This window comes from Anguilla anguilla, chromosome 11 (assembly GCF_013347855.1).
Source record: "Anguilla anguilla isolate fAngAng1 chromosome 11, fAngAng1.pri, whole genome shotgun sequence".
NCBI lineage: Eukaryota > Metazoa > Chordata > Actinopteri > Anguilliformes > Anguillidae > Anguilla > Anguilla anguilla.
In genome coordinates, this window is record NC_049211.1 from 1,451,219 (window position 1) to 1,466,330 (window position 15,112).

The following is a 15,112-nucleotide window of genomic DNA, read 5'->3' on the forward strand; positions in this document are numbered from 1 at the left end:
GGCAGTCGGAGGGTTGCCGGTTCAAACCCCGCCCTGGGCATGTCGAAGTGTCCTTGAGCAAGACACCTAACCCCTAACCTCTAACTGCTCTGGTGAATGAGAGGCATCAATTGTAAAGCGCTTTGGATAAAAGCGCTATATAAATGCAGTCCATTTACCATTTACCATTTAACACATACACACATATACTCATGCATATATGCACAGATACAAATACAGATACAGAAGCATAAATGCACACATACACAGAGGTTTATGGATCTAGCCTCAGGAGTATGACACAGTGTCTTACTGCAGCAGGACTTCAGGTGAATGTATATCAGATATGGAGCAGATAATGTATTTCCATTATTACAGTAAAATTCCTTGTTTCACATCAGTTGTGGGTTTCGGTGCGTGGGAAGGGAGGCGTGTGTTTATTTTTCCATGTCACAAACTCACAGTGTTTTCATTCTCTTTCACAAAGTTATCAGGGACGGGAGGGTTATCGTGAATGTCCACAGAATCCTTGTCATCCAGTCTGAAACACACAAACATAGAAGATCATTTGGGCAGAGAAAAAAATAATAATTTTGATAATAAATAAACTTCCCTTTCTGACAGTTCGGGTCACATTTCACTGACTGACACGACACACACATACCCTCATACACATATATGTACGTGTATGCATGCACACACACGTACACGCAAACTCCCACAGACACACACACACACACACTCACTGGTCATATTGGGCCATGGTGTGCTGTGGGGTCTCCTCAGAACAGCTGCTCTGTCTCTCCAAGCCAGGAGGGGGCACTGTGGGGCAGAAGTGCTGTTAACAGCCTGAAAGTGATCTTCTGCAGAGTGCAGTGCAGAGGGAACAGCAGTATAACATGAATCCAGACTGAGCTACTGAGGGGAAACCCCAGCTGGAAATATGCGATACGTTAGCTATTACACACACACGCACACATGCACACACACGCACACACACATGCACACACACACTCACGTACACAAACACACACACATACACACACACCCATCCACATACACACACACACGCAGGCACATGACCCCACACAGGCACACAAACACACACATACACACACACACAAAGGCTCGTACACAAGCACACACACACATACACACACGGCCATGCACACACACACTTGGATAGCAGCCTTCACACAGTATCATAATAATGTACTAATTTAATATGTTTGTAGCATATTAACTCATATAAACCCCACCCTTTACTTTTATTAGCATAACTCAACAAAGAATTCAAGCAGAAAGATTAAGTCCCTCAGTGACTCTGATCTGTTTTATTCTGGGAGTAACTCCACGTTATCAAGAGTCAAACAACATAGACATCCTTAAATAACACTGATAGATGCAAAAATTATGTAAGTTGAAAATTCTGCAAATCTTTTACAAGTATATCTAATCAGCATCGGAAGAGTTGAAGTTTTTAATGTAATATATATAAAATGTAATACGAATATATCTGACATATGCATGTCAAGTACAATTCCAAAATCTATGCATTAAAACAGTCTCCCATTCATATATTCCCAAGTGCAGTTTTGTTTCTTTTGTGAAATAAAGCAGAGCAGCACACATAACAGAACAGCACAGAGAGAGAGAACAGCACACACAACAGAACCGCACACAACAGAGCAGCACACACAACAGAACAGCACACAACAGAGCAGCACACAGAACAGAACGCACACAACAGAGTAGCACACACAACAGAACAGCACACAACAGAGCAGCACACAGAACAGAACAGCACAGATTAAGGATTCGTTTGCGATTCTGAGACTTGCGGGAATGAACTGACCGTGCGATCTGTCCTAGTCCTCAGTGAGCGCGGAGTGTTCGCCCCCCAGACCAACCCAGGGGTCCCACCCAGGAGGAATCCCAAAAGAAGGGCTGGTCCCTGTGCTCCCCCCAGTTCTGTCCTCTGTCCTCTTTCCTCTGTCCTCTCCAGCGGGTTCTCCTCCAACAGGTAGGATATAGGTGCTTTCCTAAAGGTAGGTTTGCATGCATGTGCACCTGTGTATGTGTGTCAGAGAGAGAGTGTGTGTGTGTGTGTGTGTGTGTGTATCAGTGTTAACGTTGGGAACAGATGGTTTCCTCCTTAGTTCCATCTCCACAAAGATGACGAGCAGTAATTAGACACCCGTCTCCTGATTCTGGGGTGTTGGTGTAGCGGGCATTTTTGGAGGGGTACAAGATTTTGTTTTTGTTGGGGGTGGGGGGGGGTAGTAGGGTGGGGCGGAGCCATTTACCACCGGAGAAATAACAATTAGGCATTATAGTTGCAATAATCACACATACACAGAAATAACACAACACAACACAACACACAAAAAACACAACACACACTGCTAAATCACACATCACTGGCAGGCTCATCACACAAAGCACAAGTCATTCAGGAGCCTGTCGCCATGCCCACCATGGCTAGCTGCTACCCACAGAATATAGGCCAGCTGAAGGGTGGCATGTACAGTTATAGTTACAGAGCCAGCTGAAGGGTGGCATGTACAGTTATAGGTACAGATTTAAAAAAGCCCAAAGCCTTCTGTAACCAGAACCCCGCTGGGTCTGGTGGGGAATCATCTGATTACTGCAGATCGCTTTACTGCTCAGGGCAGATAAATCATGCGCTAATATTAGAGCCTCTTTTCGCCTCCCTGGGCGCTCTGGGGGGGGGGGGGGGGGGTCATTACTCCCTGGGCGCTCTGGGGGGGGGGGGTCATTACTCCCTGGGCGCTCTGGGGGGGGGGGGTCATTACTCCCTGGGCGCTCTGGGGGGGTCGTTGCAGTCGACCAAACGAACACGCCTACACACGAGCACCAGGCCCAGAGATTATTAAAAGATATAAGACTGAAGTGCCACTTGTGCAGAGTCACACCTATTGCCTTGCTCCAGTGCTGTTTTTACTCATTTTCTTGGCTGTGTGTCAGTCTGTGGTAGATATATATATATATATATATATATATATAGCATGCATATCCATTGAAAAGTTTCAAAAAACCAAAGTCTAAATTGCTGCCAACATTTAAATTAACATATTCTTATTAATTTAATGGCTGAATTGTCTTCACATATTGGTTTTACACATTGTTTTTTTTTATACAGGCGACTTTATTGTAGGGTTTTCTGTCCAGGGAAACGCAAACTGAGATCAGGAATCACTTTCCCATTTCACAGCTGAAGGTGGCCGAACTCTTCGGGTCGGTGCCGTTTGTTTTGGCCGAATTGCCAGATTATCTGCAGTACTTCACTCAACCAGCAGATGGCGATAAGGCAACTAGAACAGTTACTGCACCTGAACAGATCCAATCGACCTTTTCCATTCTTGTTTGTGATCCGACTCCTTAAAGTCTGGCGCAAGCTGCAATTGGAGGTGTATTCATCATTATGTTTATTTCCATCACTCCTTCATTAATATTGTAGTAGCATAAATGATATTACCAGTAACAAGGGTACATTTCAGCTTGGTATTGTCCCCTTTTCTAAGTTGCTCTGCAAAGGTGCATCAACTGCTGTTATTCAGTGCGTTTAATTGGCACTTATATGAAGCAAATTGATAAAACTTGCATCGATTTGATGAAAGTGATGGTGATTTGAATTGTGCTGCATTGCATTATAAATGGTGCCTAGTAGAATCGCAACGCATCAAATTATCCATCCATGCTGTGGGGGATAGGCAGGAGTACACCCTGGACAGGTCGTCAATCCGTCCCTGTGCACACACTCACATTCACTGACAAATGTCTTTGGGCTGTGGGAGGAAACCGGAGTACCCAGAGAAAACCCACACGGACACAGGAACAGGGAGAACACACAAAGTCCACAGAATGGCCCTGGCTGGGATTCCAGCCTTTTCGGTCTCAGGCGACGGTGCCATCCACTGCACTGCCACGATGAAGCCGTTAGATAAAATAATTATTTATTCTTTATTTCTTATTATTTATTTCTTTTTAGTTTTTTCCATTTTTATCTAATTAGCACCATATTTATTAAATCTGGTGCTGTATTTATTAATTTATTAACATGGGTTGGAAGACCCATGTTATATGACCCATTCATAGTTCTCCATCTCCAATATCTTCGTTCAAAAATCCCACTCTTATGCCCCGGTGCGTTATGCGTAAGGGATTCCCAGTTCCGTCCAAGTGCAACTGCGCATGCCTGAAAAGAAACTCCGTGATTTTCTTGGCAGCGAATCAAAAGGGAAATACAGGAGCTCAGAGGCAGGCGGGGATTAAAACGCGCATCGCATCCAGGTGGTCCAAACCGAAACAGCACAGGCTTGCTCTGCCGGTGCGAACCCGGCGCGAGGGCAGGGCAGCGGAGAAGTCCGATCGGTAGCCCTGGAGTTTGCCTGGGACCTTTTATAATTTAATAACTAAACGGGCGATGTTATGTCAGGCATTATTATTAAATGTGCTGTCCTGGGTTAAATGAACGCAGTGATGGTGAATATTTTTCATTCCGAATACAGCGATATGAGTCATCTAGTTAAAGTTATGTTGTTTTGCTTGATAGCAAACTAACGTCAGCTAGGTGGCTGCATTGCCTTCTGTCTCATCGCGTTAGCTTATTAGCTCACCTTTTAACATTAGCTATTAGCTAACGTTATGTAATAGGCTACTTGGCGGATGCACGGTGAAATGTTCATCTGTGTCATATGCAATATCCAGACCATTACGGTTTTCACAGATGCAAGTCACTTGCCGTTTCTGGTTGTATACTTTAGACAGTTAACGTTAGCAACGGTATCGTTATAAACCGTCATTTGTTATTTATGAACACAACGTCCTATTCGGTTTTTAGTCTTCTTTTGTCAGTTAGACAATGCAGATTGATACAATTGGTAGTTAGGTGGCTACATACGCATTTGGACAATGACGCAATTTTGGTTTTGTCTCTGTAGCCCAGCACATTGGATTTGAGATAAAACAATGAATATTAGGTTAAAGTGTAGACTGGCAACTTTTTTGGGGTATTTACATCCATATCGGGTGTTCCCCGTAGGAATAATGCGCCAAACCGTTGATTTTGCGCTGCCAGGGGCCAGAGTCACGGTGAGAGAGCCTGACCTTAAACACCAGGGGGCGCCAGATCCACAGTTGAAACCGTTAAAACACAGACCAGGTCTTTCTGTTTCCTGTTTGTTTGGCATTTGGAAAACCGTTACGCCAGATCACAACCATTAACACTGTATCCTAAATGGCTGTGATTGGGTATCACTCTTTTTAAACAGGAATCATTGTGTGGAATGACTTTGATTTTCAGTCAGTATTTTCCCCGCTTCAGTAACTGCAGCTACACTGCTGTGTGTACCATTCCTTTTATAATGATTGTCAACCCCATATACTGCAGTGATTGTTGTATTTATTCAGACATATTTAAATGCAAAGCATAGCGTGTGTGTGCTTCGGTTTGATTTCATGTGTAGCGTGCGTTAAGCATGCTGTGTGTCTGGCTCACAGGAGGTGGAGTTGCGGAGGGTGGAGGGGTTTGTGAAATCCAGGAGGAGGAGAGTGTTCAGGTAGCAGTGGGTGTTCAGAAGGAGGAGGGTGTTCAGGTAGCGGTGGGTGTGTTCAGGTAGCGGTGGGTGTGTTCAGGTAGCAGTGGGTGTTCAGAAGGAGGAGGGTGTTCGGGTAGTGGTGGGTGTGTTCAGGTAGCGGTGGGTGTTCAGGTAGCAGTGGGTGTTCAGGTAGCGGTGGGTGTGTTCAGGTAGCAGTGGGGGTGTTCAGGTACTGGTGGGTGTGTTCAGGTAGCGGTGGGTGTTCAGAAGGAGGAGTGTGTTCAGGTAGAAGTGGGTGTGTTCAGGTAGCAGTGGGGGTGTTCAGGTAGCAGTGGGTGTTCAGGTAGCGGTGGGTCTGTTCAGGTAATGGTGGGTGTTCAGAAGGAGGAGGGTGTTCAGGTAGCAGTGGATGTGTTCAGGTAGAAGTGGGGGTGTTCAGGTAGTGGTGGATGTGTTCAGGTAGTGGTGGATGTGTTCAGGTAGCGGTGCGTGTGTTCTGGTAGTGGTGGGAGTGTTCAGGTAGCAGTGGGGGTGTTCTGGTAGCAGTGCGTGTGTTCAGGTAGCGGTCGGTGTGTTCAGGTAGCAGTGGGGGTGTTCAGGTAGCAGTGCGTGTGTTCAGGTAGCGGTCGGTGTGTTCAGGTAGCAGTGGGGGTGTTCAGGTAGCAGTGGGGGTGCTCTGGCAGTGGTGGGTGTGTCCCGCCTGGGCCGTGACGTCTGACTGTGTTGGCGTTTCCTCCAGCGCTGATGCTTTGGCTGATGCTCCCCCTGCTGGGCACTGTGTGTATGTTCACATCTGCACACAGCTGTTCATTCACTGTGATGTCATGGCTACAGGGCAACCCTCATTTCTGCCAGACTTTGGTCTCCTTTGGGAGACCGTGTTTGTTCGTCTGTGTTTGGGGATTCAGTGTATCTATAGATACCAAGTGTGTGTTTCTGTCCTTAATAACACTGTTGTGTGTGTGTGTGTGTGTGTGTGTGTGTGTGCTTGTGTTTACATCAGGGTGACAGATGCTGCCTCGAATGCCTGTACACCAGGCTGCATATCTAAAGTGTGCGTTCTCTGCGTCCTGCTGTTAGCCAGACCTTTTCTTCACACCCGTGCTGTGTCCCATCTCTGCACCTACAGTGCCACCCGCTGGTCTGGCTGGAGTGTTGCGAGGACATGAGAGCCATTAACACCATTCATCCATTTTAATTAATTCAGTAAAGTGATTAATGAAGATGTGTCTAATGAAGGTGTGGGCTCATCCTGTGGGGGGGGGGGGGGGGGGGGGGGGTTGTTGATGACTGAAAGTTGGCCTCGCTTGTGGCAGCCATCACTGCATAAAATAAAATTTAATTAAGCAGAATATGCAAGTGTCACTGTTAAAAAGTTTCTATATATGCACAGTTCTGTCATTTTGTGATTTCTGTACTTTGCAGAGGATACATTTGGTAGGTTGGTTTTTTTCTTCACTAAACTCTCCTGCCCCCCATATTTTTCATATTTACATTTAAATTTTTTATGCTGTCAAAAACTGAATTGAAACTGAATTGTAGCATTCCTTTTATATGGGAGTTGGATTTTGTTCTATTTAATATTAAAATGTTGACAGAAATATTGGTCTTGTATCTGTGCTTGCCAGAAAAATATTGATTTCAACCAATGGGACAGATGCCCTGAAAGAAGACTTCTTACAGCCTCCTCTTCAACCTCATAATGTAAGAATTACGTTAACAGTCCTAATACCTGTGTGTGTAATCATGTTTTGACACAGCTAGCCGTTTTTATAAACAGCTGTGAAAATACGCCTCTTCCCGCATCCTGAGCCCTTTGAACCACGTGACACCCTTTTGGCTGGGAAGTCGGAAAAGCTTACATTAAAATTCAGCTCTAATATTTTATGAACATACCGAGAGAAACCACGTTAGTTACGCAGAAGCACCCCTGGTTTGAAATCAGAAATCTGTACACCGTCCAATTCAATTATGTTGGGGCCTGCAGGCATAGGCTACAAACGCGCAAGTTAAACATGTTCCATTCTGTTCAACCAACATTAAAGCAATTCATTGTAAGCATTCATTGTGTTCTTGGCAGTTTTTCTTTCTGAAATCCAGCTTTAAAAAAAGGCTTCTGCTCTGTAACGTGCTCAGAAATTGTATGAGACTTTGTTATAGCGGGCCAAGATGATGTTTTTAAATTTTTTAACATGTTAATAGCCTTATGCCGCAATTGTTTTGCGTACAGTCTTGAGAAAGCGAGTTTGGGAAACCGCCGAATTGTGTTGACGTCTTTTAATCGACGGTGTGCCACGTGACATAGGTGCACTCCGCTTACCCCACGGACGAATCATTTATTTCTATCAAAAACAAAAACAAAAAAACAACGATATCCATTTGTCTTTGTTGTTCGCGTGTCCCCTATTAGCTTTCAGGCCAAAACAATTGCTTAATGATGGATTGTGTGAGAGAATTGTGTGTCATCGTAATTTGGTCTGCAGGTAATGTAGCTTGCTACGAGAGCAACACAGGCACTCTCATGCAGACAAAATCAATAATCTTCGACATTTTCCCGTCGGTGTTGCATGTCAGATTCCAGGAAAATGACTTAGTGGACTAGAGATACACCATCATGTTTTCTACTATGTCCGGTTGTAAAACACGTTGTAAAACATGCTTTTTAACCTTAAATTACCTTTAATATAGGCTACGTGTCCTGTAGAGAAAGGCCATTTTGTCCCGATACGCAGAAATATGAGGCACCTGTTAAATATAGCCTTGTTTTTGCGAAGTAGCAATTGAATTACATGTCTTTGTCGCTATGTGTCACCAAAAAAAATATGATTTTTTTTTTTCATCGCCCTCTAGCCATTGCAGGCGTGGTTTTGCAAATGCCGCCGGGCCGTCTCCCTGCGCGTGGTGCTGATGAGAGTGCCCCTTTAAAGTCGCCTAGCAGCGAGGCAGACCACGCCCCGTGTCTGACAAGCCTGGGCGAACTCAGACCGCCGCGGAAAGCGTCTCACTTTTCTCCTCTCTGCATCTCCTCCTTCCGCCGTGCCAGATCCTCGCGCGGAGTTATCCGCACACAGCAAAACAACATTTAAACATTCACTAGAAAAGGCCAGGGCACGTAGGTTCGCGTAATTTAAGCAGTTGCCGAATTTCTTTCTTTTAAAGCCAGTAAGACGATAAACACGTTTTATCGTTTTTTTTAGCGAAATACCGTCAAAATATTAGGCCGAAGACAGTCTATTTCTGAAGTGTATTCCAAAGTATTTTCATGATGACTGATCCTACCACAGAATGTAATATCAGGGTGCTCTGTCGCTTCCGCCCCCTGAATAAAGCCGAAATTCAGCGCGGGGACAAATTCCTTCCCAAATTTCAAGAAGACGACACCGTCATCGTCGGGGTAGGTTGCTTTGTTTCTCTTATTTTTTTATAAGAACTCTTCTTGGTATAGCTGGTATAGGCTTAATTTCTTATTTATGTTTACAGTTCGCTGTGAAGGGGTATGACTTCATCACAATAGCTAAGCACAGTTGAGGTTTTAGTACATTTGAGAAATTAATTGAATGATAATTCATTTTGTGCGTTTATTTCCTTAAAATATATTTCAGTTAATGCCTATGAAGCACTTTTGGACCCTTGCTCAGTTGAACATTTTCCATTACCGTTGGAGTGAACGTTTGCAGCGATGATTTCAAAAAATTAAATAAAAAAAAAAAACCCTGGCAGTGTTTCCCGCAAGCCGGGTATTTTTCAGTTTGTCCGGTAAGGCCGGTCATCGATTTTAATCGCACATCTGTGAGGGCATAATGCTTCGTCACTCTGCTGGGATCATTGGATAAAAGAATATTGTGTTAATGATTTATGAATACTGCGTCTAGGGCGTTACATGACAAAGAGGCGCAAAGATCACAGAGGGCGACGTGTGGTATTTAGAAATATTGAGACGGAACCATGTCTGACACGTACCTCAGTCAATATGCATTATTAATGTCTGTTTGTGGGTCTGTCGTTGTGAAAGTAATCATGTGGATCTGCGCTGTAAAATGCGCTTTGGATGCAGTGCAGAATCACCCTCTGAGCAGCTGATGTTGCTGTCCACTGGGAATTACTGAGGAGAGGATGTTGCAGTTCCACTGCTTTAGCCAAGAAGTCCTGCAGGGGAGGTTATTGTTTAAGTGTGTGTGCTGTGTGTTATTTATTAGCCTTATTGGTCTTTCTTGAGCCAAAAATCCCCCAGCAGGGCAGAGTTATTCTGGGGGGCCTGTGAGTTTGGGGAGGGGCAGGGCAGGACAGGATGGGAATTGTGAGTTTGGGGAGGGGGACGGGCAGGGCAGGGCAGAATGGGAAATGTGAGTTTGGGGTGGGCAGAGGGGCAGGATAGGAACTGTGAGTTTGGGCAGGGGGACAGGCAGGATGGTAACTGTGAGTTTGGGGAGGGAGAAGGGCAGGGCAGGATGGGAACCACGAGTTTGGGGAAGGGTGGGAATTGTGAGTTTGGGGTGGGAGATGGTCAAAGTCTGCTGGATTAATTTACTTTCTTTTCATTAATTCTAAGCAGAATATGATGCCACACCCACCATTTTGGCTCAAATAAAGTCACAACATACTGAATGTTCAGGATGGAAGTGAATGTATTCACCATTTATTATAACTTTGGTTATCTTATTAAAAATCATTCGTATGTTACACACCCCAGGATTTGAGGTGGCAATATGAAAATGTGTTTGATTCCTGGAATTTTAGATGAAAAACTGAAGGGTATGTTGAGGCTTTTGCTGTTAAAGCTCTTCGTACTGAATTTTTTGAGGTTCACTTTGGCAGGAAGGAGAGTCTTAAGCCTGGAAGCTGAGCCCGTATTGGGGTTAATGTGATAGTGAATCAGCCTCTGGGGCGCTGGAGAGCGAAAGGACGGCCTGCAGCAGGGCGCTGTTAAAAGCCTCCTGCAGGTCCTGTCCGTGCACACGCTCTGCTTTCAGGGTCAAATGACTTCACGGCAGCTATGAGATGTCTGTATGTGTGTGTGTGTCTGTGAGTATCTGTGTGTGTGTGTGTGTGTGTGTGTGTGTGTATTTACCAAGGACCTTCAGTGGATATGCTTGTACAATTGTGTATCTGTGTGTGAGAGCGTATAATATATAGATGTTATATGAGTGGGGAAATAACCGTTTTTTGTTGCGTTGATCCTGCACTGGTTCTTAGTTCTTAAACTTTATTGCTTCAGTATTTATCCTTTATGAATGGATGCCATCTGTATTTGCTCCAAAAAATTCTGCTTAACTCTGGATAAGAGTGTCTGCTAAATGCCCCTAATGTCACGTAATCTTCACTGTATAACCAGGAAGTAGGCCCCAGGGGGAGCCCCAAGGAAGTAGGCCCCGGGCCCCAGGCTGCTCCAGGGCTCTGCTGGGCCTTGTATCCCTCCTCCCTGCTCTGGTGTTCCCATCACCTCCTCCCCCTATCCCCATCACCTCCTCTCCCTGTACTTATCACCTCCTCCCCTATCCCCATCACCTCCTCTCTCTGTCCCCATCACCTCCTCCCCCTGTCCCCATCACCTCCTGTACTCATCACCTCCTCCCCCTATCCCCATCACCTCCTCCCCCTGTCCCCATCACCTCCTCTCCCTGTCCCCATCACCTCCTCTCCCTGTACTTATCACCTCCTCCCTATCCCCATCACCTCCTCTCCCTGTCCCCATCACCTCCTCCCCCTGTCCCCATCACCTCCTGTACTCATCACCTCCTCCCCCTATCCCCATCACCTCCTCCCCCTGTCCCCATCACCTCCTCTCCCTGTCCCCATCACCTCCTCCCCCTATCCCCATCACCTCCTCTCCCTGTCCCCATCACCTCCTCCCCCTATCCCCATCACCTCCTCTCCCTGTCCCCATCACCTCCTCCCCCTGTACTCATCACCTCCTCCCCCTGTACTTATCACCTCCTCCTCCTATCCCCATCACCTCCTCTCCCTGTCCCCATCACCTCCTCCCCCTGTCCCCATCACCTCCTCCCCCTATCCCCATCACCTCCTCTCCCTGTCCCCATCACCTCCTCCCCCTATCCCCATCACCTCCTCTCCCTGTCCCTATCACCTCCTCCCCCTATCCCCATCACCTCCTCTCCCTGTCCCCATCTCCTCCTCCCCCTGTACTCATCACCTCCTGTCCCTGTCCCCATCACCTCCTCTCCCTGTCCCCATCACGTCCTCCACCTATCCCCATCACCTCCTCTCCCTGTCCCCATCTCCTTCTCCCCCTGTCCCCATCCTCTCTTCCTCTATCCCCTCTGCCTCTTCCCCCTCTCCCATCACCTCCTCTCCCTGTCCCCATCACCTCCTCCCCCTATCCCCATCACCTCCTGTCCCTGTCCCCATCACCTCCTCTCCCTGTCCTCATCACCTCCTCCCCCTATCCCCATCACCTCCTCTCCCTGTCCCCATCACCTCCTCCCCCTATCCCCATCACCTCCTCTCCCTGTCCCCATCTCCTCCTCCCCCTGTACTTATCACCTCCTGTCCCTGTCCCCATCACCTCTCTCCCTGTCCCCATCACCTCCTCCATCTATCCCCATCACCTCCTCTCCCTGTCCCCATCTCCTCCTCCCCCTGTCCCCATCCTCTCTTCCTCTATCCCCTCCGCCTCTTCCCCCTCTCCCCATCACCTCCTCCCCGTCTCCCCATCACCTCCTCTCCCTGTCCCCATCACCTCCTCCCCTTATCCTCATCACCTCCTCCCCATATCCCCATCCCCTCTTCCCCCTATCCCCATCACTTCCTCTCCCTGTCCCCATCCTCCTCTCCCTATCAACATCACCTCCTCCCCCTGTACTCATCACCTCCTCCCCCTATCCCCATCACCTCCTTTTTTGATCAAGGCTGTATGCTAGAATTGTTTCCAAGGAGCACATGTGCTCTTAAGTTGAAAAGTTTGGAGCACACTAATGCATCCCAATTAGTATTTGTGCTCCCAAAATTCTTTTTCCAGTGAAATTGCATCAATTGTCAGACACATATGCTCCTGAAATAGGAGCACCGTAGAGCCCTGGTGATCCCTCTTCACCTCCTTGTGTGATTCCTCATCACCTCCTCATGTGATTGCTTATCACCGCCTCGTGTGATTCCTCATCACCTCCTCATGTGATTGCTTATCACCGCCTCGTGTGATTCCTCATCACACACCTCCTCAAGTGAAGAGAGTCTCGAGGTTGTGCGGGGTCTGTGAGAGGACTGTGATGCACAGATCAGCTCTGTGTCTCTGTGCTTCTCCCTGATCTGTCTGGATCAGACGTGTCTCTGTGCTTCTCCCTGGTGTGCCTGGATCAGACGTGTCTCTGTGCTTCTCCCTGGTGTGTCAGGATAAGACGTGTCTCTGTGCTTCTCCCTGGTGTGTCTGGATCAGACATGTCTTTGTGCTTCTCCCTGGTGTGTCTGGGTCAAGCATGTCTTTGTGCTTCTCCCTGATCTGTCAGGATCAGACGTGTCTCTGTGCTTCTCCCTGATCTGTCAGGATCAGACATGTCTCTGTGCTTCTTCCTGATCTGTCTTGATCAGACATGTCTTTGTGCTTCTCCCTGGTGTGTCAGGATCAGACGTGTCTTTGTGCTTCTCCCTGATCTGTCTTGATTAGACGTGTCTCTGTGCTTCTCCCTGGTGTGTCAGGATCAGACGTGTCTTTGTGCTCCTCCCTGATCTGTCTTGATTAGACGTGTCGCTGTGCTTCTCCCTGGTGTGTCCGTAGCAGACATGTCCTTGACGGTCTGATCAGCCGGAGCTGAGCTCATTAAGAGCAGGAAACGCATATGAACTCATTCATTAATGCTACAGCAACGTTACCGTACGTCAGTCATTAACACTTCAACCACGGCTCGCTCGTTAGCGTACGTGAGCCTCGCACCCTGCTGAACACACAGACCACCTCAGACAAGGACACACAGAGGCGGTGAGAATGAGGATCCTTTGTGAAATGCTCTTTTAATTTCCGGTGTCTCTTTGTAGACAGCAGATGGGCGCAGTCATGCTTCTCCTACACTGTGCGTCTCTCTGGATTAAAGCGCATAAAAGCGTATAAAAGCACATAAAAGCACATAAAAGCGTATAAAAGCGTATAAAAGCGTATAAAAGCGTATGCTAAGTGAGCGTAGTGTCGTTTGTCCAGCTCTCCTGAAACCACAGGTATGTTCAGATCCCGTGGAGATGCTAAACAGGTTAATTTAATAATAACGATGATGAGGTGTGGTCCTCCAGGAGCAGGGTTCGAGTGTCCCAGCAGGCAGTGCGGTCGTGCCAGCTCAGACGTATAATCACATTAACGTGGGCTGTCCTGCTGTGCGGCGATGGTGAGAGGGAGATGACCTGTTCCTTCATCCCGGGGGGTCTCTCTGTGTAATCACAGAGCTCCACGGGCTCTGCTCATTAAACAGAGCGCTTACGGGAAGCCCCAAACGCTGACGGGGGGGGGGGGGGATTGGCTCGTGGATGAGTCAGCGCTGGTGTGGTTTGGGGGAGGGGGGGGTGCTGGAGGGGGGTTGCACAGTAGCTGTGATGTGCAGTGATGATGTGATGGAGGCACTTAGGCTCAGAGAAGCAGATCTATGAATGTTACAAGCGGCAGAACTCTTCATCTCTTCCTCTTCCTCCTCCGTCTCAGTTTTCCGACATTTTAGTCCTCTCTTAACCTCTTAATAATGACTTTCTCCCCATTTCTCTCCCTCCCTCTCTCTCTCGATCTCTGTCTCTCTTTCCCAGTCTCTCTCCCTGTCTCCCTCTCTGCCCCTCTCTCTGTGTCTCAAATTTTCTAATTCAAATTCAAAATGCTTTATTGGCGTGACAAGATGCTTCTTATATTGCCAAAGAACAAACATGTACAAAGTAACACATAAACATAAATCTATACAAACAGTGTCTCTCTCCCTCCCACTCTCTTTCTCCCTCTCTGTCCCTTTCTCTCCCCCATCTCTCCCTCAAATTGAAATTGAAAATTTTAAAATGTATTTATCTCTCTCTATCCCCCCTCCCCTTCTTTCTGTCTCTCTCTCCCTGTGTGTGTGTCTCTCTCTCTCTCCCCTCCCCTTCTTTCTGTCTCTCTCTCCCTGTGTGTGTCTCTCTCTCTCTCTCTCTGGCCCTCCCCCCTCTCTCTCTCTCTGTCTGGCTGAGGCTGTGCAGTGTAATGAGTCCCCCCCCCCCCCAGCTGAGGCTGTGCAGTGTAATGAGCACAGGGTCTGTAAAGTGCTGGCAGAGGCTGTGTCTGCTCAGCGCATTAAATACTGAGCTGGTCTGGCAGACTGAGATTAGCCCCACAGGCCCACAAAGGGTTAAAAACAAACCCTGCTCAAACCATGCCTGCTCAAACCCCACCCTCACAACAGCCCCCACCATGCCTGCTCAAAATGGGGGCGGGGGGGAGCTTGCCAAATATACCCCCACCGTGAAAGCTCGACTTTTACCATAAATAATTTAATCGTCTTTCTCGCAGATACGCTTGCATGTAAAATTGATATGTCCGCTTTTCTCTTCAGAGTAAAATGGCGTTCGCCAGTCGCCTGTAGCGATCTGCAGACGGCGCTCGTTCTGCTCTCTGGGGG

The 15,112-nt window shown here is 47.3% G+C and overlaps 1 protein-coding gene across 2 annotated transcripts in view; it reads right to left on the minus strand.

The window, feature by feature from the left end:
• Window positions 1-2,110, minus strand: part of stac3 (SH3 and cysteine rich domain 3) — a 13,856-nt gene extending 11,746 nt beyond the window's left edge. The window contains exons 1-3 of one of the 2 annotated variants that reach the window (XM_035382960.1): window positions 1,835-2,110; window positions 726-801; window positions 442-520 (exon numbers count right to left, since the gene is read on the minus strand). In XM_035382960.1, coding sequence (XP_035238851.1) covers window positions 442-520; window positions 726-742 — 96 coding nt within the window. In that variant the 5' untranslated portion in view covers window positions 743-801; window positions 1,835-2,110. The remainder of the gene's footprint in view (window positions 1-441; window positions 521-725; window positions 802-1,834) is intronic. The other variant, XM_035382961.1, reaches the window with a different exon arrangement.
• Window positions 2,111-15,112: the final 13,002 nt, after the last annotated feature.